Source organism: Pseudochaenichthys georgianus, chromosome 5 (assembly GCF_902827115.2).
Source record: "Pseudochaenichthys georgianus chromosome 5, fPseGeo1.2, whole genome shotgun sequence".
Classification (NCBI taxonomy): Eukaryota; Metazoa; Chordata; class Actinopteri; order Perciformes; family Channichthyidae; genus Pseudochaenichthys; species Pseudochaenichthys georgianus.
The window spans coordinates 14945473-14969655 of record NC_047507.1 but is presented as its reverse complement, the minus strand read 5'-3'; the positions used below and the strand labels follow the sequence as shown (position 1 = coordinate 14969655).

Here is a 24183-nt window from a genome sequence, read left to right as displayed (position 1 = left end):
ACTGATTGTATTTTTCGCTTTACCTTGTTCTTTATTGTTGACCTTCACCCTGATGTTCACGTAGCTGCAAGCTGGTCCCTTTAGAGGAGCGCGAGGGGCTGAAGACCCCTTCACTATGGTTAACTCCAGGTCTGATCCCTTCAGCTGCAACACAAATACAAGAATATGACCAAAACATACTGACATTCTTTATTTAAACCAAAAAAGAGGTACTTGTACAACAAATACATTCAGTTAATAGTTACACAGGGATTACAAAGAGGGACATTGTCAACATGAGATTAAATTGACAATTTGGGCATAATAATCAATCAACTCCACACCAAAGTGTTGTGCTTATCATAACCCTCATTATCTGTTACCAGCCCATTTTATACATGTTAAACCCGGCTGTGTCCTTATACCTGAGTCTTTTCTTCGATAATGACAGTGGCATTCTTAGGGACAGGGAAGGGCATCATGGGAGCCTTGGTGGTGGCTAGGATGAAGTCAGTGTGCGCCTGAATCACAGAGCCCAGGTACTGCCCCTCTGGCTGGCAGCGGTAGTACACAGTTATTTCATCGGAAGGCACCAAATGACCCTGTAATTCAAAGGATTTAGACACAGGTAGTAAATACTTAACTAAGCATTATTCAGAATCTGAAAATGATGTTAACAATTACCTGAAAGAAGGATGTAAGGGGGATGGGTAAAAAACGATAGAAAGGCCGACATAAAGAAGGGAGCGGGGAGATTAAAAAGTAAAACACAGACAGTGTAGGAAAAAATAAAGGCAGAAGGGAACAAGGGGAGATTTTCTATTGGATGAATGCCATTCTATTTTGGCAATGTGTGCTGACAGCTTCTTCTAACCTTGACACATTCAAACACATTGATCTCATCCTAATCTGCAGTGTGCACAGCCGTACACACAAATGGTATTGACTGTAAAGTACACACGAACATGCACACACTCCAATTGCAGTATGTGGCTCAAGGGCGGAGGAGTAACGTTAGCTAGATACAGAGGAGCAGTCAATCAATGGAGGAAGGTTTATAGGCTTTTCCTGCCAAGTCAAGGTACTGACCCTACCCTGAAGGGGGGTGTGTGTGTGTGTGTGTGTGTGTGTGTGTGTGTGTGTGTGTGTGTGTGTGTGTGTGTGTGTGTGTGTGTGTGTGTGTGTGTGTGTGTGTGTGTGTGTGTGTGTGTGTGTGTGTGTGTGTGTGTGTGTGTGTGTGTGTGTGTGTGTGTCATCAACAGTTTGCCAACACCTCAACAACTAAATGCTTACACACAAATACCGACAAAAACACTGACAAACCCTCAAACTACTACCAAACATGTGGTAGAATTGTTTTAAAATAATTCCAATCCCCAGGTTGGAAAATTCCTAACAGATCTCAGTTTGAAATAACTGGAGGAATTTAGCCTGGCTGGGAGCCAGTGCGCACCACTGCTATAGGGGGACGGAAAAAACGGTTTGTTGCTTGTGAAAACAAGGGGCTAATCCGTCTTTACTCCCAAGACCACTTCAAAGCTCCAACATTAGAATCTGAAAGGGGCCAGACTGTAATTAAGCTTCCATTAAGCCTGCCTTATGATGGAGAAACTTCTAACTGTGACGCTGCAGTGGAAAGATTTCAAAACTGCCCTGACAAAATTAGCATGGGACATAAAGAGGAAGGGGGCAGCACGGGGTGCCCAAAGGGAGGGAAATGAAACTAAATAACACATCACAAAACATTTACTATGCTGGGTTTGCATGTTGTTGATGACAAAACATACGGGGAGTTAGGAGTGTGTGGTAGGGATTAGGAAACATTAGGATAAGGGCCACTGAAAAATAATTGAGGCATAAGGTTACTTTTATATTATATCGGGAGAAATGTATTCAGAGGAAACAAGGTAAATAAACCTCCTGAAAAGGTTCAAGTATTTTTGACCAGAGCTATATAATATTTGGTTCTAATTATTAATAGTATGCAGTGCCATACAAATATTCCATTAGAGGATCTGCAGGCTGTCATCATACTTAAAAATACCACACAGTTTGTGTCAGAAGTGTTTACAGCCCTGATGCTCCTAAATGCTTCTTGTACTCAGTCAATTTAACTGTCTTCCTCACCGTGCAGCACTCCTTAAGCTGCCTCAGCTCTGATTACACGTGTTGACCGACAGTTTCTAATACGTCATATTTTATTCATTAGACACTAGATTGTAAAATTCACTATTAGTGTGTCACTCTAGTTTCCAGAGCTAGTAGTGCTCCTGAAATAATCGTCCCACCTTCTTGCGTAGTTTCTGAATGCGGTTGATGACCTCACGGGCGACGCCTTCATCCATCATGGATTGGTCGGGGCTGACGTCCAGCAGCACCAGGACCTGAAAGAAAAAAGGAGGGTCTTAGCAAAACATTTAACTGATCCCAAAAGTCATCACAGTCTTAGAAAACTTTAGTTTTTTCCATTTGACCTGTTATTACCATAGACTGTTCTTACCATAGACTGTATATATGGTTATTACCCATTAAAAGTTATTATTTTTTTGAGGAGGGGAGTGGGTCTTAAATGTACCTGCCTTAATCAACATGTCATATGCTCATATTTGAAGGTCATATCCTGCATGTTCTCATTTAAATACAATGTTTAAATACCAAATGTATGGATTCCTGACGACTAGCAAAATATTTAAAATAAAAGGGTTCCAACAAATAAGTGTGTGCCCGGAGGATAGATTTTTTATATGAGCACAATTGCCCACAATTCCGACATTAAGTTCTAATATTTGGGCGAATTGAAATGTATAATACTGAGGTATACTTTTATCAAGATGTTTGAATATTGTTTGATTTTTTTAACCAGCTAAGCTTGAACATTAGTCCATTTTAAGTTGGGAAAAATAGCCTGTTGACCTCAAATCCAGAACGATAAAGTTAAGGTTTAACCTTTCAGTTACTGTAACAACAGACAGTGTGCTCTTACTGCACATATATTGCAATATGTATCTGACAGAACGCTAGCAGATAGTGACAGAATGTTCCCTCATGAGTAACCAAACTCCCTCAGTAACAGGCTACAAACTATTTATTTGAAAAGAGGGTAAAATCCACAGAGCAATGAATCTGTCTTAGACTTTTTGTTCAAAGTTAAAAGTGATGAAGAAACAACCCGGCAGAAATAGCGACAATATTGTACTCTGTGTGAGTCACTAAAGTAAAATGAGTGTCACGTTGTGTAAGGCTGCTGCCAGCCTCAAACACTTCACCATGGGAGGAAGGGAGGGAGATGACAGGGCGACAGAGTAAAGTACACAAAAAGCAAAATGAATAGAAAGAGAAAGAACAGAGAGGCGGACAGATGGGAGCTGGGAGGTCGGTGCGAGCGAGCGAGAATTAAAACGCCAGCTCAGTAAACTGGTATTAAGGTGCGGCCGTGTGGTGTGTATACGGTTGGAGGAGCACTGATTAGAGAGAGAGCCTCTGGGAAACGCATACATGCTGGTTTCCACTTAGTCGTGAAATTATTTCATACATCACACTCACAGTAAAGACATATACATGCATTCACAGTATATGGCAGCTTAGTGCAGGAGCAGCAGATAAGGTTACAATACACTTTGCAGCAAGATCTATTCAATAGTATTGTAGCAGTAAAGAGAAAGGGGGTATGTACTGTATATGTGTGTGTGTGTGTGTGTGTGTGTGTGTGTGTGTGTGTGTGTGTGTGTGTGTGTGTGTGTGTGTGTGTGTGTGTGTGTGTGTGTGTGTGTGTGTGTGTGTCATCTACAGTTTGCCAACACCTCAAAAACAAAATGCTTACACACAAATACCGACAAAAACACTGACAAACCCTCAAACTACAGATTAATGGCAGCTATAACAACGACAAGGACTGACTCATCAGTTGTGCATGGCTATGGCTGTGTGTGTGTGTGTGTGTGTGTGTGTGTGTGTGTGTGTGTGTGTGTGTGTGTGTGTGTGTGTGTGTGTGTGTGTGTGTGTGTGTGTGTGTGTGTGTGTGTGTGTGTGTGTGGTTGGTGTGTGTGTGTGTGTGTGGTGTGTGTGTGTGTGTGTGGTGTGTGTGTGTGTGTGTGTGTGTGTGTGTGTGTGTGTATTTCTAAACCTTTTCATGGGTGTTAACAAATAACATTTACACATTTCCCATAACCAGTTTCTGGATAATAAAAATACATGATTGGTCCACAAGATGTATTAAGTCACGATACGATCCATAATCATGGATGCCGATTTTCATAATGCATTATTACCTGCTGATACCACTGTATAATCATTGTTATAAGCACACATAAGTACTCATGATGCATTATGACAATAATAATACATTTGAACCATTTCATAATGAATTATAAGATCAAGTATCATAATACTTCATAATTGCCAGTCCCTCACTGACTAGGATTCATTACAGGTTGTTATAATGCACCATATGAGGTCATTGTTTCTTTAAGTTCATTGAAGTCAAATAATACATCTAAAATGAGAAATCAAATGTATTTAGGAACATAGAGCGTACCTGTGCATCAGAGTGCGCTTCATATTGTGTTGCGGAGCCAGAGCTCTGGTCAAAGCTGTACATGAGCCTCAGATCGTCCTCATGAAGCTCATGGCCGTCCACCGTGATGGATCCTTCAAATTAAAAACCACAATTTTAAAATGTGCGAATCCAAAGTTATGGTACTGAAAATGCAATAATAAATAAATACATACAAAGTCAGTTGGATGTTTAATAACAATGATGACACTATTATGTTTTTCAGATCACTCCCTGCATCAAGTCTATTCCTCAAAATACCTACTTGTTTTGATAAACTAATAGATATTGAAGTTATTTTTCATGCAATAATAGCTAAAAAGACAAGTAACAATGATTGTTTTAGCCCTGGCACAATGTGGATAACTTGCTTTTTAATTTATATCCCATATTTATGTGAATATCTTTGGGTGGTGGGCTAATGAAACAATGCATTAAAAAACATCACTTATGACTTGGGATGGACATTTTTCTGAAATATAAACAAAAAGGAAAATCCAGAAAATAATTGGTTGGTTAATTGATCATTAGAAAGATTGCCCACAGCCCTATTCACTTTAATACTTAATAATTAAATTGTAAATTAGCATAGAAATTCAACTAGACAAGTAAAACCCTTTTCAGACGTTTTCCTGTGAAAATCTATAATATCACCAGACCAGTCTTATACCAGAAAATCAATCATTCAAGAGGATGAAAAGGCATCCAAAATAGTTTATATTGATTGCCATTATAATTCAATCAATGCTGACAACAGACATTAATGCAAATGTAATGATAAACTACTTAGTGTCCCACAATTCTCCTATTTAGATTTGAATAAATTGCCAACTGATTGTGTGAAATTAGTCTTTATTTTGGTGTTTGTCTCTTTAGAAGAATTCTAGAAATGGTTTCAATTACAGCCAATAAAACTGAATTAAGTGCTCTCCTAACAACATGCAGGCCAAGGCTTTATTTTTGAATGAGCTATGGATTGGATCAGTATTTGCTCGCATGTTGTGATTCCTTACATTTCAGTCATCCGGCCAGATCTGAACTTTTAAACATTACAGCAAACCCATTGTAGTCAGGTTTAAAATCATTTTGCCAGTGGCAGCAATTACTCACATCTGTGTTCTGACTAAGAACCGTGACCATTTTCTCCTCTCCACTTCACTTCACTTCTCCACCCCCAGAGGCTGGGTGAAACAGTCACTCCTTTTTCTCTCTAATCTTTTATTTCCATGCTTTGGTTTCCTGTGTCCTTCCCTGCTTCTCTGCTCTTCTCCACCTTCTTTCTTAACCTCTTTTTCCTCTGACCATCAAAATGATGGGATCAAAAGGTACTGCTAAGGAATAATGGGCAATACAACAAATGGCCTTGAACACACAATCAGTTGCTAGCCAAATTGCCCCCTCTAGTCTAAAAGGTTTTTTTTGTGTCACAGATTCTCAGCTAGAAATGGCTCAAAAAGGTTAAAAGTGAGTGTGAGCTTTTCCATGGGTGGATGACTGACCAGTTACCAGATATTTCTCCCATATGTATGATAATTTTTACCATCGGATAGAGCAAGACTAGTCTTTTTCCCCTGCTTCCATTATTTTTGCTCAAATAGTCAAACTTCCAGCAAGCTCCATACCTTTGATCCAACATAAATAATACAGTTTAGCATCTTAGAAAGGAGGTGTTGTGCACTCAAACATCCCATCTCTCCTGTGAACCTGAGTCAGTGTAATGCTACTTGGTTCCACAGCAGTAGTTTCCCTACACTCTCCATCTCTTTTCACCATCCTCCACCACATCTATGTCTTTCCTTCTCGCTCATCCTCCTTTTTCCCTTCCAATTGGCTAGACTTCAAACTGGAAGTCAAATTGGAAATGTTAAGTTCCCACAACCCAGCTGACCTCCACTGCTTCCTTCCCCCGAGACTCTGGGGGCTCTCCTCGTCTCTCTATAATTGGAGAGACAGGATACCTTGCACTGCTTTGATCCATACTCCAGCTCTGATTACAGTTTCAAAAGGGTTAGGGTTTACTTTCTGACGATAAACTGCCCGACTGTCTGTGTCCAGACCTCAATGCAAGGATTCCTAGTAGAATTTTTGGTGAAATAATTAGGGCTGTCAAGTTAAAACGTTAATAACAAAAAAAATTAACGCCACTGATTATTTTAACGTGCGATTAACGCATGTGTATTTGTCCTCGGCCCGCCCCGTAGTTTCAGAGCCCAAAGGCTTGACGTTGTTGTTGTTAGTTGGATGGTGGAAGATTCTAGCGAGAGATATGGATACAAAAAAATGTGTTTTAAACAGCAAGCCAAGCACCCAGCTGAAGCTGACCGCTCGCTTGCGGCAGACCACACTTGAAAGTTTGCCGGGGAGACGCCTGGACAACAACAGCGATAGCTAAATGGGTGGCTACAGCTTAACATTGTGGAGGACGAGGGGCTGCGTTAGATCATTCGGATCGCATCCAACGTGTCGACTGCACATCACAGCGCATTATTTTGACCCATAGTGGGAACTTCAGTCTCATGCTTTGACTGAAGATGAAGACAGAGGAGCGGCATTTCGCCGACAACTGTAAACAGGCTTGTCTGTTTGAGCAACTGGCTCAGTGCAAAGAAGTACACAGGGTTGGGAGAGAGTTTAAGAGAGAGAGAGAGGTTCCAGGTTGTTGTGTTGAGAATATTCAGCAGAATATTTGTCATTGTTCCAATGATAATAAACAAACATTTGCATAAAGCATATTTGTCCACTCATATGTTGACAAGAGTATTAAAAACTTGAAAAATATTCCTCTAAGGTACATTTAGAACAGATCAAAAATGTGCGATTAATCGCGATTAACTATGGACATCATGCGATTAATCGCGATTACATATTTTAATCGACTGACAGCCCTAGAAATAATATATACGATGTCAACACAATTTTGTATAATTGTGTGTAATATCCTAACATTCACCTACTACTCTTTACTCATTTATTGTTTGGTTGACAAATATTCAACTAATGGTTCCTTTTTTTGTAAGTAATTGATGAAGAATTATTACACAAAAATAATTGTAGGTTTTCAATTATGAAGATAATATATGCAGTTTTGTCTCATGTTAATACAAACAAGTGAAATACACTAGGGTGCCGACGGCTCGGGGACTTCCCTTTGCGCCCCCAAATGTGATTCTTAAGATATGAGATCACGTCTTTTTATTTTTGAGCACACAGCCATACCCGTCTTCTGGAAGGCCTCCAGCTGTTCGTTGCTGAGCTCCTTGATAGAGGCGGTGATGGATTTGAAGGCCGCCTTCAGTCTTTTGCCCAGCACCATGTGGTCGGGCTCGGCTCTCAGACGGATGCCGTACTTGTCTTTGTCCGTAGACAGCGTCAACTGTCGGACATTAAGCTCCTAGAGGGAAAAATACAACTTATGTCTTAGAAAAGGTAAATCAGCGTTGTTGTTTCCTGTGTGACAAGCCCAAATATACCAATGGGTAGTAGTTAACTGGGCTACTATTGTATATACAAACATGAACAAAAGTATTACAAAAAATTGAAACAAATTAACTAAACTGAAACTGTAATGTGCATTGCACAACTAAAAGGGATATAAATTATGCATACAAGTACTTATAAGCCTCTGGGTTTTTTATTAGATGCTGCGAAACCATTTTATTCCCAAAAGTTAGCTTATGGACAAAGCTTTCCTGGCATCAGCGTGAAAGTTAAGGGATCTGACAGCATTTGTCCAGTTTAAACTTTACTTAGCTCTTCCTGCACCCACATATGTCCACCCCAACCAAATGCAATTAGTTACAATAAAACTGCTTGCATTTATAAAACTGTTCATCTATATTGAACATTAACTCAAAACTGAACTTAATGGAAAACTAAATTCAAACTAAACAGAAAAAATAATAGATTAAACATAAGTAATCAACACTTTAAATACCCTGGGCATGTACTGTAAAGACCCAATCGATAATTGATTACAGAGTCATTCACTCTATGAAATCAAACAGTAAGTCTGTAAGATGTTCCTTCTATTCAGTCAATACTTCACTCCAGTACGATTCATTTTTCAATCTAAATGGAGATAGAAGTCTGTGAGCCGTTGGGGACGCTTTAGAGATACTAAAGTTATCCAAAATACTGACGCTCACGCTGGCCGGCCGTGCACAGCTTCTCTCAGTCAACCAAACTGAAGCGTGCCACTGAGTTTTAGCTTAGTTGACTCGCTGACAGAGAGCATAGCTAAGCCCCAGAAGAGGACTCAATAATACACTTCAGGGCAGAGTGGGCTCGAAACCGTTCTTTCAACCTCTGGTTAGAGCTGAGCTTGGTTAGTGAAAATAGGAGTGAATCAATGCAAGGGTGAAAAAAAAGAACCATTTATATCTTGGAGGCATATATGTCTTTGTTTGCATAGTAGAGATGTTTGTACATTACATTATATACAGGCTGCTTTCATATAAAACAGACATTCATTTGATATTCCCAATGAACATCTTGTGCTCAGCTGACAGTGGAGTCATCAAAACGCTTGTCCGTAAAGAAGAGTTGACCAAAGCTAAAATGTAAACGGTCATTGACCACTAACTGCTAATCCCATTTTGTGTCTAATCTACTTGTTTCCCTTCAAATGTGAGAGAATTTGTCAAATTCATGTTTTGCCTCAAGAAATAGACAATACAAATGTAAACGGCAGCATTAAGGATTTGCTGCTGCTTGGTTTGAAATGCCAAGTTGATGTATCTTCTTTTTGTATCTTACTTAAGACTTCAGCACTGTTCCATTAAAGTATTCAAACCAATGAAATAAATGCTAATGGTATCCACTACTCTTTACAAGTTGAGCTAGCCTTAGTGCTCAGTTACGTCCTGTAGGATCAAAATAAAAACTGTAATTGCTTCAGACATGTGCTGTGAAGGGACAATCAAAAGTCGAATTCACTCAGAGAGCAAGTCAGCCGTGAAATCAACCAGTCAGAGAGCCAGCAGACAACAGTAGATGCCCACTTGGTGCACATTGAAGCAAAATAAGCGGTAATAATTTATAAAGAATGTTACCTAGCTTAATAGATAGAAGATAGATAGAATTGGAGGGATGAAACCCTCTTTAATGGTCACACATGCAGAGCACACAGAGGGTGTTTCTCAATGTCGAGGACGCTTCCTTGGTAGGACAAGTCTTCCGAGTCAGGTCCTTCAGAAGCTAAGCAAGAATCCTTCCTGGCATTCGGAGAACGAAGAATGGAACAGGCTAGCAAGTGTGCAGATGTGCGTCATATGAGAGGCCCCGCCTTACATTTTCCACCACAGATTTTGGAAATTGATCCGTGCGCAAAGCATTGTGGGGATTTTAAGACCGGAGGATACATGTGCAGCATCAAAATGTCTCGCTACGAAGGACGCCGGGCTCGGTAGAATTACAAGGAGCCTGGACATTGGAACAGTCGTTCGGCGGGAGTCGATGACGTAGCATCCTTGAAATAGTGGCTCTGGAGCATCCTTCCTTGACATTGAGAAACACCCACAGTGAAATGTGTTCTCTGCATTTAACCCATCCTAGTAGTAAGAGCAGTGGGCAGCTATTGTACAACGCCCGGGGAGCAATGGGAGGTGGTCCGGTGCCTTGCTCAAGGGCACCACGGCAGGGCCCAGGAGGTGAACTGGGACCTCTCCAAGTAGCAGTCCACACTCCATATTTTAAGTCTGTTCGGGGACTTGAACCGGCGACCCTACGGCTCCCACTGCCGGACAACTGAGCCACTGCCGGTAATAATAATAGAATAATAATAACATGATCTAACTAAAAGCCACCGTGAAAGCTTGAATCCAGACTTCACCTACTTGAAATGGTCAGCTCAACTTAAACGACATCAACAGTAAGAGAGTTTGAAGGTTCTTCCCTGGGCAGCAGGACCTTAAACTGCTCTCTATTCTGGTCAAATAAACCTTGTTCACTGGAGAGTAGCTAGAAGCCGGCAAGGTTAAATGTTTTCCTCACCAGAAATGAAACAGAGTGAGAGATAAGAAGTGGCTCGACTATGATTAATCTTGCAGGATCCAACAGAAGGTTGCACCAGAAGCCATTTTCGCACCCAATCCTTAATCTCTATATGTTCTGTCAACGTTCCTGGTCAGCAACATATGGGAACAAGAGAAATAATCAATTTTCCATCTAAAATTCATTAGTAATTCCTCAGCTTGGGACCTATTTAGACTTCACTTGGCTTCAGAGAGAACAAAGGTAGCTTCATGTCCAGGCAAAGCATCAAAAAGGTTTGCACATCCTTACTTAAAGGAATGGTATGCTCATGACACTCATTTTTTAAAAATTATCATCCGATAAAACAGACCAGTCTCTGCCAGTCTCTCTTTTTTTTTTTTTAATCCGTTGACATTATCAGTGATTTTAAACTGATTATATACCGAAATAACATCAACACTGTGGGCGCCGCCATTTCCCGGACGTGACGTAATCCATGCGTTTGGTTTTCGAAGACACGTTGATCTCCATGTTATTTACTGTAGTTTCTCTCTTCAAATATGCCTCACTGTATCGCGAAATATTGCCATAATTCGGATAGGAACAATCCACGGAATGCTCGGTTCCATCTGTTGCCAAAAGGTAAGCATAAGAAGTACATTCAGAGGCAGTGGCTAGCGAAATGTGGCCGGCCCGAACCGAGAGATTTACAGGCTCATGTATGCAGCGAACATTTCACATTTCCGGACGACTACTCTGAGAGTATGATCAAACATAACATGGGATTTAAAGAACAACCATTACTCAATGGAGATGCAGTACCATCGGTCTTTCTGGTGTCATCACCGACCAGGACACCAGTTCGGCCAGTAGAGAAATCGCCCTCTGCAAGTGTGAAGCGACGGAGGAGCAGAAGTAGTGCTCGGAGTAAGAATAAGGTATGTTATAGCGCATTTCCATTGCAGCGGCTAGCCCCGTTTTAACGTCCAGGCCAGGACAGTTTTTGGTGGCCTTTCCATATAGCGTAGTACCGGCTAGTGTGTATTTTACCCCAGTTTTTTCCGGCCCCATAAAATCGTGATTCTATGGCCAGGGACAACGAAGCTGAGTATGCTAAACTAGAGAGGGAATCGCTAGCAAGGGTGGTACTACATGCATACATATAGTATCTTATATCATCTTCCCATTATACACACATGCATTTACAAACATTTGGACTACCTATGTTGCAAATGTATTATCTTTTCAATTTACACACGGCACGACTATTGCACATCTGTCCGTCCTGGGAGAGGGATCCCTCCTCTGTTGCTCTCCCTGAGGTTTCTCCCATGTTCCCTTTAAACTGTGGGTTTTCTTCTGAAGTTTTTCCTTGTACGATGTGAGGGTTTTAGGACAGAGGGTGTCGTATTGTAATACTGATATGTATGGATGAATTCCCCCATCCAATCTCTTCACATTGGTCAAAACTTGTTCCTCTGCTGACGAGTCCGAACTGAAATACTCCACCATATTTCCGTGTGTTGACAAAGTGAACGCATGGATGACGTCACGACCATCACGTGACTACTGAAAATGGCAAACATGGCGGCGGCCAGACGGAATATACAGGTCTTGATAAAAAGAGCTATAAAATCATTATTTACCGGGGAATATCGCTGATTTCTTCAGGGTATGGTTTAAACATAACGTTTCACTAAATACTGAAGTTTTGATTAATTATCTAATGAGTGGACCATTCCTTTAAGAGAGTAGTGGGGTTATCTGTGGAAGAGCATTGAATTCTTTAGCTTTGTTGGTGGAAAATCAAAGACAAAGGGATATTGTCAGTTTAATGGCTTCCTGCACTGAAGGCTATAACAATTAGTCTGCCTGAGAAGACATTTTTCCAGTCTTTCGGACTTCACCCGTCACTCTTTTGTAAATCATTTTCACTTTTTGGTGCATAATTACACACTGATTAAGTCTTAAATGTTACAGAAAGTGCATTTGACATCGTTGAAACCTATTTCTTGTTTTTATAAAAACTATTTTAATATAGAAAAAAGAAACACTGTATGCCTCTGTTTGTGAAGTGAAAATTGGCGTGCACTTAAATGCCTCAAATGACTGACACATTAACAGTAATATAGAGTTCCCATGTGCTGCTTGTGTCTGCATTTGATATTTGATCAAGAGTTAGAATGTGTGGCAATTGAAGTAGATCAAATGTGAGAACATTTTCCGAGGCATCTGCTCCACCCCCTTTTAAATGAAACCAAGCACAGACATTTCAATTACAGCTGAAGATACAAACGCTGTGTGAAGATATGCTCTCTCTTTTGTACATCCCCTCTGTCAAGTACACTGGCTTTTTAATGTCAACAAGGTTCTAGGAGAGGTTTCTTTTTAACTAGATCAAAGCACAGTCAACAGAAGAAAATAAAAACACTTAAAGGGAAGATGAGAAGAAAATGCACTTCTTGCGGTGAAGCAGAACACTGGTGAAATTACACTGTGATACCAAGGCGACTCAAGACCAGATAAATGATCACAGAATATACATGACAAAAAGTGTCCTTGGTTTACTTACTTCCAGGATGTATTTCTGCAGGGACTGGATGTCTTTCAAAGCCTCTGGGTCCTGGTGGATAACCACCACCTCCTTTAATGGGTACTGAAATACACACCAGTGTTACTGCGGGTCAATAACTGCAGCACCAAGACACACAAATAGGGTCGTTGTAATAAAAACCGACACATCCAGATACACTTCAATCTATATAAGGTTTTGACTGCAGTTTTTAAGCTAACAATGGCTACTAACATTGATAGTTGCAAGCCAGAAACGACTCAAAGGAATATATTCAAGGCTTTTTTTTAATCTGTTTTACATAAATAAATAACCATCATTTTTGACAGGGATCCACTAAGAAAGTAATGTGTTGGTTATTTCATAGATATGAAATGTACACTCTTTTGTGTTAAACAAAAACACAAGAGTTTTAATTGACCCCACCTTTTACACTGGATTGTATGAAGGGTTTGAGTAAGGTTAATGATTTACCTTAACGGGAAGGGTCCTCCTGTCCCGGATCACTCGGCCCAGCTCGATCACAGACTGCATCTGACAGACGGCACTCTCAATGCGCTTGTCAATCACACTCTCCCTGAGAAACAGAGATGAAAACATGCAAATCTGACAATGGCTGAAAACTAAGTAGTGTTAAAATACCTGGGTATGAGCATTTGAATATGCTCTTAATTCTGCAGGTTGATCATGAAGGAGAAAACTATAACCAGTTGGTGTCATCTGACCGAGCTGCCTTGTTATAATATGTTGATGAAGGAGAATGAGACGAACCTCTTTCAAACTAACCGATCTTCAAATGAAAATGACTTTGTATTCTGAGAAAATAGTAAACTTTCAGGGCACTGTTAGGGAATGTAGGTGCACTTCTGCAATAACTCGCAGGCAGTGGACACCCCAGTGGTTTTCAGGGGTTTAGAAATTTAAATTGCTATTCTGTTGAGGTAAATGTATAATAGAAGGTTACAAGGTTCATCTAAATAAAGACAGAGTTCAGAACCCCCGGCTTAACTCCGGAGCATCCACTAATAAGGTACACTGAGACCTCCACCTCTGAATTCAAATTAGAGCTGTACAGCCACTAATCACGCATAATAGCTATATTAGCCTTAACAGTGTGCAGGAACACAGACTGTGTGTGTGTGTACGTGCACTACGCTCATTCTTTTACTCCAGCAGTCTGCTTCTCCATGTGTGCACACAACAGTGCAGTCAAATGAGAGAGGAGAGGACTCCAGGGAGAGCCAATTATTTAATGAGCTGATTGAGGAGCAGCTCTTCCTCCGCTTGATTGGTGGCTGACCTTTGGGAGGGGGGTGAAGTAGTCCCATTCGGCAGCAGGAAGGACAGGCGGCTAATAAAGCCGCAGCACCGAGCGCTGCCAAAGTGACAGGGGGAATTATATGAACCATTACATAAACTATTTTCCTTACGCTAAATCAAATGGATGTTTAATCATGTCAGAACTTGTGTTTTAGTTAAAGATGATGCAATTAAGTTTGGGCAATTAGAAATTCCTCTCAGGCATTATAGAGAACTGATCAGCCACCAAGGTACACATTTTACTGAAGTAATTAAAGTGAATCATATTTGAGAACAAGATCTATTTGCAGGGCTGAAAAAGGAAAGACCTGTGCACTGCTGTGTATATTTCTGCTCTAATGAAGCACAAACTGTTCCCTACATCACCTGTGACGCTCTAAAAGAAGGTATCGACAGTTCTAAGCCAAAAATACAAATAGGGCTAAGCTGCTTTTTGGAAAGAACTTGAGAGGATGTGCACAAAGATTTCAATGTATTTTTCACGTATGTCTTCTTGCTTTGAACCAATTCCGTATTGCTTTGGAAAAAAGAGCCATCTTTTTGACACATGAACAGAAAATCTGCTCAGAAACTACTCTCATCTCTATCTACAGAACCAATCAATCATATAAGAGGACAGGTATGGTCATACATATTAAAATGGAACCTTTGATAAGAAGGGTATAGTATAAACTGACAACACAGAGAGCAGTGAACAGCAGGTGTTAAAGGGAATAAATGGTGAAGCCTGCCGTTATCTAGAAACCACTGCTGTGGACTCTGCAGCTTCAACATTTTCTACTCTTTGAGGAATTCAGTGTGATCAAATTGGGGTAAAGTAAGGCCATGCACTCTGGCTGAAACGGATTAGGCTCTGAACCAGTAGTGGATATCCTGTGAGGAAAGGCGCTAACACAAAGGGGGGTTTACCGTGTGAGGAGCGGGAAGGAGCGGGAGCTTTTAAACCACATCACCTCGGTTTTCCATTACATGTGATCTACACAGAGTGGTGCAGGGATGACGTATTCACCCGGAAGTAAGCTGCACATGGGTTCCATCGACGAAAAAACAATGGGATTTCTCGATAGGATTTTGGAAAATAGATCGAAATAAGGTCTGTGGACAACGAATCTATTTGATGAATGCACATTTTGATCAGCCGGATAATCTCCACATGTCTACCCTACTTTTATAATTTTCGATTATAATTCGATAATTGTACAAGTTGAAGCGTTTGTTTTAACAGTTTGCAAGAGCGCAGGTACTTGCTTTCAAGCAGAACAGGGGAAAACAAAGTTAGTGTTAGTGTTCGGCGTAATGACATACAACGTCCTCGACAACTTCTGTAGTCCTATTCAGCCACTTGTTGACAACCATAGTTTTTCAGACACGTAAACTCTTCAAAAATCACCAGTGGGGTCACTGCCAGCGTTTCCGCCAGGGGGGCGTCTTGCCGTCATTTGACGCCCTTATTCAGCTCGGGACGCCCTGAACGCGAGCCGAGGGCGTCCAAAAATATTAATAATTCGAGAGAAGATCGAGTTTTTATCGCTTGAAATGACGAAAAGGAAAAAGGACAAGGACATCCTTCTATTGGAGGGGCAAAGGAGTCTGGTGGGATTCTTTTCGGAGTATTGAAGATCGTTTCCCCGACATCGAAGGTGCCTCCTACAGGACAACACGGAACGTGCGCGATTTGGACGCGATGAGCGGGGGGGTTTTAGTGGAGCACGCGCGTGAGCTGCGAGCGCCGGAGCCTCGCAGTGGCGAAACTGAGGCTCCGTGGTAAACTGTGGTAACATGAAGAGCCGTTTGGGTGCCGAAACAGCCGGCGCTTTAAGAGAGCCGAGCCAAATGATCCGGCTCACTGATGTAAAAAGACAGTATCTATAATAAGGGACGGCTCAAGTCAAAATTCAAGCACCCCCCCCCCCCTCCTCTTCTCGGGGTGGACGCCCTCTCAGCCCTGGTCTGGCGGAAACACTGGTCACTGCTGATGTATTTAATGTCGTAGATCAAAACGTGATGCGTCTCTTCAATGTGTGTCAACCACAGACCTTATTTCCAGCTATTTTCCAAAGTCCTATGAGAAATCCCATTGGCTCTGAGACGAGGGAACCGGTAGTGGTAAAATGCTAACTCACTTCCGGGTTTTAGGACTCGTCACTGCACCACTCTATTGTATCTACAAAAGGTGCTCATTATGAGAATGTACAACATATCTTTATCCCAAGCAATGTTCTGCTGTATTAAATATGTACTGGTGTGAAGGCTCTGAGTTGAGCAGGAATGATACGAGCTGGAGCGTGGGAGCAGAGGGAACGCTCAGCTCTGTAAGTGAGAAGAGGACGTTCTCTACTCTCTGTCCCCCTCATATGCCCTTGACTTTCACAATTTCCACTTTCGGCTACTTGTTAGCAACAATTCTCAGGCCACCTTTGTCTTTTTAATATAAGTGATCTTTTTTGCTTTGTTGGAAGATTTCTCTCACCTGACTTGGGGCAGCATGAGATAGTGGATGCTGCTGCTGTCCTTCTCCTCCACAGAGGCTGGGTCAATGAGGTGACGCAGGTTTTGGTACATCATCTCTGTAATGAAGGGTGTGAAAGGAGCCTGAGGGTAATAATGGAAGGAAGTAAGTAGACATAAGAGAAAGGGGAAAAGAGAAGATTAGTAGATGCTCTGGACTGTATTTAATATGCATTCCTTGTTGCTCTAAAAAACACATTTTTACTGTATTTATTTTTCCTTAATGACGCAAAAGGTCATGCACCCTTGCCAGAGCAAGTTCATTTCTAATGTAATTCCCTTCCATTTCAACCACGGCTAATTAATTTGTGCAGCAAACAGCTGATCCGTATTGATCCAGGTTAGGCTAACTGGCTTTTAGCGTGCATCTCGCCTAACATGCAAACATCTTTAATGTGTTATAAATAAAAACTCCTACTGTTCATGCATAATTCATCGCCATGCATGCACACCTCTTCCATAACAGCATTATTTCTTAGTGCTCTGCATACAGAAAAGCAAAACCACAACACACACACAGTATGACTCACCATCAGCCTGCACATGGAGAACAGAACACTGAAGAGGGTTTCCAGCGCCCACAGGCAGTCCTCAGTGCCACTCTCTCCCTACAAAGTGCACGCACATACACAAAGAGTCAGTCCCCTTGGAACAGTAAATAGATAAAAGTGCCTGAGCACGCATCAGTGCATGTATCCCCAATTCAATTAGACCACATTTTGACCAGGAGTGCCACAAACTGATAGTTACAAAATATCTGCGGACGATGAAGAGACTTAGGGGTAGCTTAAATCAGTTTTCCCTTTAACTATGTGTATGAGCTTAACAAAACAACATCAAAAACTAAAGATACAGGACATCAACTTTAAAGAAGCATCGTCTGCATTAATGCGACTCATCAGATCCTGGGACTGCATACATTTGAGTCATTAGCTGCACCTTGCATCTGCCTTACATAACAATGTTGACTCTAAACAGGCACTAATTCGGAGCTGTGTTCTCACCTTCAGTCGGCGTCTGTTGGTCCTCACATACCAGTTGGTGAGCATGTCCACAAACTTGACCAGGCGAGGCACGACAGTGTACAGGCGGTACGCTGAAACATTATATAAAGTTAATTAAATAAATAAATGTGGTGGGTATGCCGAGTCTGTAGGTTATTAATTTTGAAACACTCAAATAATCATTGATAATTCCCTTTGGTATCAGACAGCTAAATAGTTATAAAGTCTTGCAAAATGAATATTAAGCATAAACACATCGCAATGGCAATATGGTGTGCTACGCCTAGTTCTTATTGTCTTAGTCAAGCGACTTTGTTAACCACTTTGAAAAAAAGGTTGATGATATTCGCTCTTCTTTTTCTGACTCACCTTTACTCACCGCTGGACCCTCCTTTCACCCACACACTAACCTCCTTTTCCCCTCTCTCTCCAAGTGAGGTTCTTACCCTCATTACCTCTGCCCGCCCTACCACCTGTCCTCTGGAACCTATCCCTTCAAACCTCCTTCAGACTATCGCTCCTGATATTCTACCGTTTCTCACCCATTTCATCAACACTTCTCTAACTTCTGGTCACTTTCCAAACAGTCTCAAGGAGGCAAGAGTAAACCCTCTCCTAAAGAAACCCACTCTCAACCCGTCTGATGTTATAAACTACGGGCCTGTCTCTCTCCTCCCGTTCCTGTCTAAAACACTTGAACGCGCTGTCTTTAAACAACTCTCCTGTTATCTCCATCAGAACAACCTTCTGGATCCGCACCAGTCTGGTTTCAAGGCAGGTCACTCCACAGAAACTGTCCTCCTTGCTGTCACTGAGGAACTGCACACGGCTAAAGCAGCCTCCCTCTCCTCTGTCATCATCCTTTTGGACCTGTCTGCTGCATTCGACATGGTGAATCATCAGATCCTCCTTCACACTCTCCAAGAACTTGGAGTTTCAGGCTCTGCACTTTCCCTCCTCACCTCATACCTCAAAGACCGTACCTACAGGGTAACTTGGAGAGGGTCCGAGTCTGACCCTTGTCAATTAACTACAGGGGTCCCTCAGGGCTCTGTTCTTGGTCCCCTCCTCTTCTCCTTGTACACAAACTCGCTCGGATCTGTCATTAGCCCACATGGTTTTTCATACCACTGCTACGCTGACGACACCCAATTAATTCTGTCTTTTCCCCGCTCAGAGACCCAGGTCGTCGCACGCATCTCTGCTTGTCTAGCTGACATCTCTCAGTGGATGTCTGATCATCACCTCAAGCTCAACCTTGACAAGACTGAACTGCTTTTCCTTCCGGGAAAAGATAAGTCCCACTCTTGACCTAACAATCAACATCGGCACCTCTGTTGTTTCCCCGACTCAGACTGCAAGGAATCTGGGTGTGACCCTAGATAACAACCTGTCCTTCACTGCAAATATCGCTGCTACAACCCGCTGCTGCAGATACACGCTTTACAACATCAGGAGGATACTTCCCCAGCTGACCCAGAAAGCGGCGCAGGTTCTGGTCCAGGCTCTCGTCATCTCACGCCTAGACTACTGCAACTCCCCCCTGGCTGGTCTACCTGCATGTGCCATCCGACCTCTGCAGCTCATCCAGAATGCAGCGGCTCGCCTGGTCTTCAACCTTCCTAAATTCTCCCACACCACTCCGCTCCTCCGCTCCCTCCACTGGCTTCCGGTAACTGCTAGAATCCACTTCAAGACAATGGTACTTGCATACCATGCTGCGAATGGATCTGGCCCTTCCTACATCCAGGACATGGTTAAACCGTACACCCCAGCACGTGCACTCCGCTCTGCATCAACAAAACGGCTCGCTGCACCCTCGCTGCGAAGGGGACCCAAGTTCCCATCAGCAAAAACACGTGGGTTTGCTATCCTGGCTTCAAAATGGTGGAATGAGCTCCCCATTGACTTCAGGACAGCAGATAGCTTACACACCTTCCGGCGCAGACAGAAAACTCATCTCTTTCGACTCCACTTCGAGCGATAGAACTATTAACAAAGCACTTAATATACTAATAAAGGACTGGCTTACCTAAAGCCAGTTGAGTAGCACTTGAAATGTTTTTGCTCTATGAAACCTGATGTACTTATATGATTTCTTCAAGTTTGTATTTTGTTGGTCGACGTAAGTCGCTTTGGATAAAAGCGTCAGCTAAATGCAATGTAATGTAATGTAATGTCTTAGTCATTGTCTATATCAAATAATAACACCAGAGTGTGTGTGTTTTGAGGATGTCTGTCTCACCGTCCATCTCAGCCTTGAAGAACTGGATGAGGGACTGTGTGAAGGACAGAACCCATTTGTCCATGATGTTGTCGCTCTGCTTTGCCGTGTTTTCATTGTACAGGAACTGAATGAGATCCTCCTGACGCAAACATACACAAGATTGAACACACACAAACACGTATAATCGACACACATAACAACAGGATCTTATGCCATTTACTATAACTGATTAAGACAGATGACGGGAATCAAGGGGACAGGTTGTTCATGTAGCTGCAGCAGATGTTACTTTCTTTGATTGTAGGTGTCAACATTGATATGTTTAGATGTGTAGTGTATTACTAGCTACTGCAGTCACCCTTTGAGAAGAATCTGCCTGTTTAAGCATCATTCTCTTCTTAATATATTTTTAAAGTTGCTCTAAAAATATAGCTTCAATGTGCAGATCAAAAGAAAAATGTCTGCTTCTAAATTGTATCCAATGTGGACCCATATAACCAGTCATCAGTTAACCAACAAAATCAACATTATTTCATGGCACTAACTATATTTAAATGATGAATAATAGTAACAATGTTCTGTACTCTCTGCATTGTGATTTTTAGACCTTGATTAGGGGGGTAGGGAATGTGTTCATTACCTTCTGTAACCGCTGTACATTCTGCACCAGGAAGCGGTAGGCATTATACCACGGCAGGAAGACATCCTTCAACACGTCACGCACACCCTCCTCTTTGAAACGCAGATTCTCTGCTCTCACTACAGGAGAGTTGATGAGGTACAGTCTACAAAGAGGGCAACATGGGCACATATGAACGGTTTGCTGGTAGCTACTGTAAATACAAAACACCCTCACAGTCTATACTTCAGTCTCTGGTTCAGTTTCCATATAATGTAAGAGTAAACATACTAAGAAGCTTGCTGTACCATAACACTGAGTGAAGTTTTAGGGACAAAAGAGTGATTGTGTTTACATATGGTAAAGCTTTAAAGAGGAACTTTACCATGTCTCCTTTTATCTGTGCAGCTCACTCTTCATCACTATATAGGTGAGCATATGGCGAAACTGCATAGTGCTTTATTCATAAGGACCATATGGCCGTGGCACTCTCACCGCTCAGGGCAAGGGAGCGATTGTATGATGTATTGAATGATTGTACAAACAACATGTATATGAATGTGTATGTACAGGATGCGTGTGTTTGTGGGACAAAGAAAGAGCCTAGATAAGCGTGGATAGCGTTTTAAACCTTTTAAAACCATGCCTGCTAATAACATAAGGTAAGTTAACAAACAGAACCCTGCCACCGGCACACACGCATTCATGCTTCAGAGACACACTCATTCACAGTGGAGCACGAAGCTAACCTGAGGGCATCGGCTCCATATTGCTGCACTACCAGGCCTGGATCCGGGTAGTTCTTCTTGCGCTTGCTCATCTTCTGTCCATCACTGTAGGAGTGGGACAAGCAAAGGCATTAATGCACATCCACACGCATGCATGCCCAAAAGTGCATGTTAGAAACCATGCACTTGGTATTCAAATGAGTCAAGTCCTTCCAGGTCATCAGGCCTACGAGCACAGTGCTGCGTTTAGACCCCGGGGCTGAGGACAAGTAGCCCTATTGTCGAGCAGCTCTAAGGCTAAATGTTATGGCACACATACCACACTAGGAATGGAAACGGCAAAACAATAGGAGATGAATGGACAGGTGAAGAAGAAAGGAAACAAACAAACAGGACTGAGTTACATAAAAAACAGCTTAAATGTTTTTGAAATTGACTGAAATATACAGTTTGCACATGTTTTAACGAAACCCATTGAAGGCTTGAACCAAACATGCACCCTGTTATTGAGTATTGCCTGTGTAGCTATGGCAAGCTTAGGCAATTGAAGGGACTAGTAATTGGAAAGTATCAAGATGCTTGGTTGTGATCTTCTCACAGCATTGGGTGACAGTAAGAAAAACATAAATCAGCCTTTAAATTAAACAAAAAAATATGTATATCCGCAAATTAAAGGAAGACGAGGAAGAGGAGTTTGTTAATAAACCTTACCTAGCAAGGACCAGTCCGTTAACGATGACATTCTTGAAGGGCGGTTTTCCGAACAGCGCTGTGGAGAGCACCAACAGGGTGTAAAACCTGCAGGAGGATACACAATGACATTACACAAGGTCAGGGTAATGAGCAGTATATTTTTACAATTGAATCCTTGTATGGAGTAGAACTGAGAAAAAATACAATTAAACTATCCATTTTTATTCAGTCATTTCCCATTATTTGATACTTGTCTATTCAATTAAAAAAGATGTATAATGAAGTGTTTTAGAACACCACTCGTGTCCATGCATTCATGCTCTGTCTTGTCAATTTCATCAATGAACTCAGCAGGCTCTCAATGTCCCTATCCCTCATTTGTTGACCTCTTCGATCTCTCATGTCTTCCGATGCTTACCACCCCCTCGTTTGGTCAATGCCTTCGGCGATGAAGTCCGCTGGGAAAGTGTCCTCGAACTCCTTCCTGTTTTCAAAGGGGTAGTGGGCCTGGGCGTACGGCATGCTGCCGCTCTCAAACCAGCAGTCGAACACCTCTGTGATCCTGCGCAGCGCCCCCTTACCACAGCGGGACGGGATGGTCAGACCATCGATGCTGGGCAGAGCAAAATGGAACGAAACGGAGAAAGAACAAAGAATAAGGAGGAACCATTTTTAAGACAAATGGCAGCAATAATAATTTGACCAGTTCTTTCTTATTTAAGGGTTTTATTATTGCCACAGGGAGCTATTTGTACACTATGTGGATGCAGGGGTCTATAGGCAGTTTGGCTGCAGGCCAAAGCAACGATTGTTTAATCTTTCACCTCTGGGAACGAGGTTTAAGAAAGGTACTGTGGTGCTTAAATTGTGCTGACACCCACTAGAATAAGCTTGGTTATTGCTTTGGATGAAAAACTAAAGTTCAGACACGGATATGGATTAATTTACTCAATTTTCTGACTCACACAGATAAAGCCCATGAACAAAATCTTTGTTTCTTTCGTTATAACCTCAGGCAAAAAAGATGAACCTATAAATTGTCAAGCTGCCCACTAAATCTAGTTTAAATTCATATGCATGGAGAGTCCCCTTAGATGTAACATCATATATCCACATAAAGATGATTAAGCACACTTTTCTTTTCACCTACTTCAACAACCTTTTTGAATCATTAACACTCAGGCCTATAAACTGCAGATTACACCTTTAATAATCTGCTGTTGGCCCCTAAATCTGCAGTACTCTGCTGCAGAGAGCTCTCTGCTCCTGGGCCCATTTAGAAAAGGGAGAGTGTTAAGGAGTCATTTTCTAAAAAGAAGTGCACTGCTGAGTGCATTTTGAGTAGTTTCAGATTGTGTGGGGTGTTGTTAAAATGTCGCGATAATTTTCGCAATGTGTGCCGAGTCATCACCTCTGGGAATTTTCTGTCCACTTAGTTGTCAGAGATACATACATATTTAGCATTTAGTTTAGTTTCAAAAAGCAGTATTTTCTTCCACTGTACAGTATTATATAACATTCTGTGTTTCTTTCGTCTTATACGATTTTTCATATTTTTTCTCTTGCACTATTTTATTTATATTTATTTATCTTCTTGTACTATTTGTATTGTTTTATGTATAAATATATATACATTTATGTTGCATTGTTGGAAGAGCCAAGGACATAAGATTTCCATTGCCCAAACTACACTGTAGCTAGAGGTCAAACTGCCTATAAGCTCCCTGTAAACACACAGGCCAAACACAGGATTGGACAAAGGCGACCTCTTTCTCCCCCATCAATTAAAGATGTCTAAAGCCATGGAAGTGATTAAAGGTAATTAGGGAAGAAGAGCGGAAGAGTGAAGTAATCTGTGTTCCACAGCACACGGCTGGTTCAGGCTGACAGGTCACATTAGAGAGGCCGAGGGCAGATGTAACACAGACACTTCATACACCATATCATCTTTTCACACCGCAGTACTTTTCCCACTTTAGTTCCGAAATGTCGCGTTCACACCAAAAAG

The 24183-nt window shown here is 41.7% G+C and overlaps 1 protein-coding gene across 2 annotated transcripts in view; it reads right to left on the bottom strand.

Moving 5' to 3' along the window:
* Positions 1-24183, bottom strand: part of iars1 (isoleucyl-tRNA synthetase 1) — a 63118-nt gene that overhangs the window by 4786 nt on the left and 34149 nt on the right. The window contains exons 16-30 of one of the 2 annotated variants that reach the window (XM_034082683.2): positions 22594-22788; positions 22194-22280; positions 21504-21587; positions 20776-20920; positions 20154-20274; positions 17909-18000; positions 17435-17512; positions 16867-16988; positions 13551-13653; positions 13077-13160; positions 7748-7922; positions 4514-4626; positions 2268-2363; positions 405-581; positions 24-144 (exon numbers count right to left, since the gene is read on the bottom strand). In XM_034082683.2, coding sequence (XP_033938574.1) covers positions 24-144; positions 405-581; positions 2268-2363; positions 4514-4626; positions 7748-7922; positions 13077-13160; positions 13551-13653; positions 16867-16988; positions 17435-17512; positions 17909-18000; positions 20154-20274; positions 20776-20920; positions 21504-21587; positions 22194-22280; positions 22594-22788 — 1793 coding nt within the window. The remainder of the gene's footprint in view (positions 1-23; positions 145-404; positions 582-2267; positions 2364-4513; positions 4627-7747; positions 7923-13076; positions 13161-13550; positions 13654-16866; positions 16989-17434; positions 17513-17908; positions 18001-20153; positions 20275-20775; positions 20921-21503; positions 21588-22193; positions 22281-22593; positions 22789-24183) is intronic. The other variant, XM_034082684.2, reaches the window with a different exon arrangement.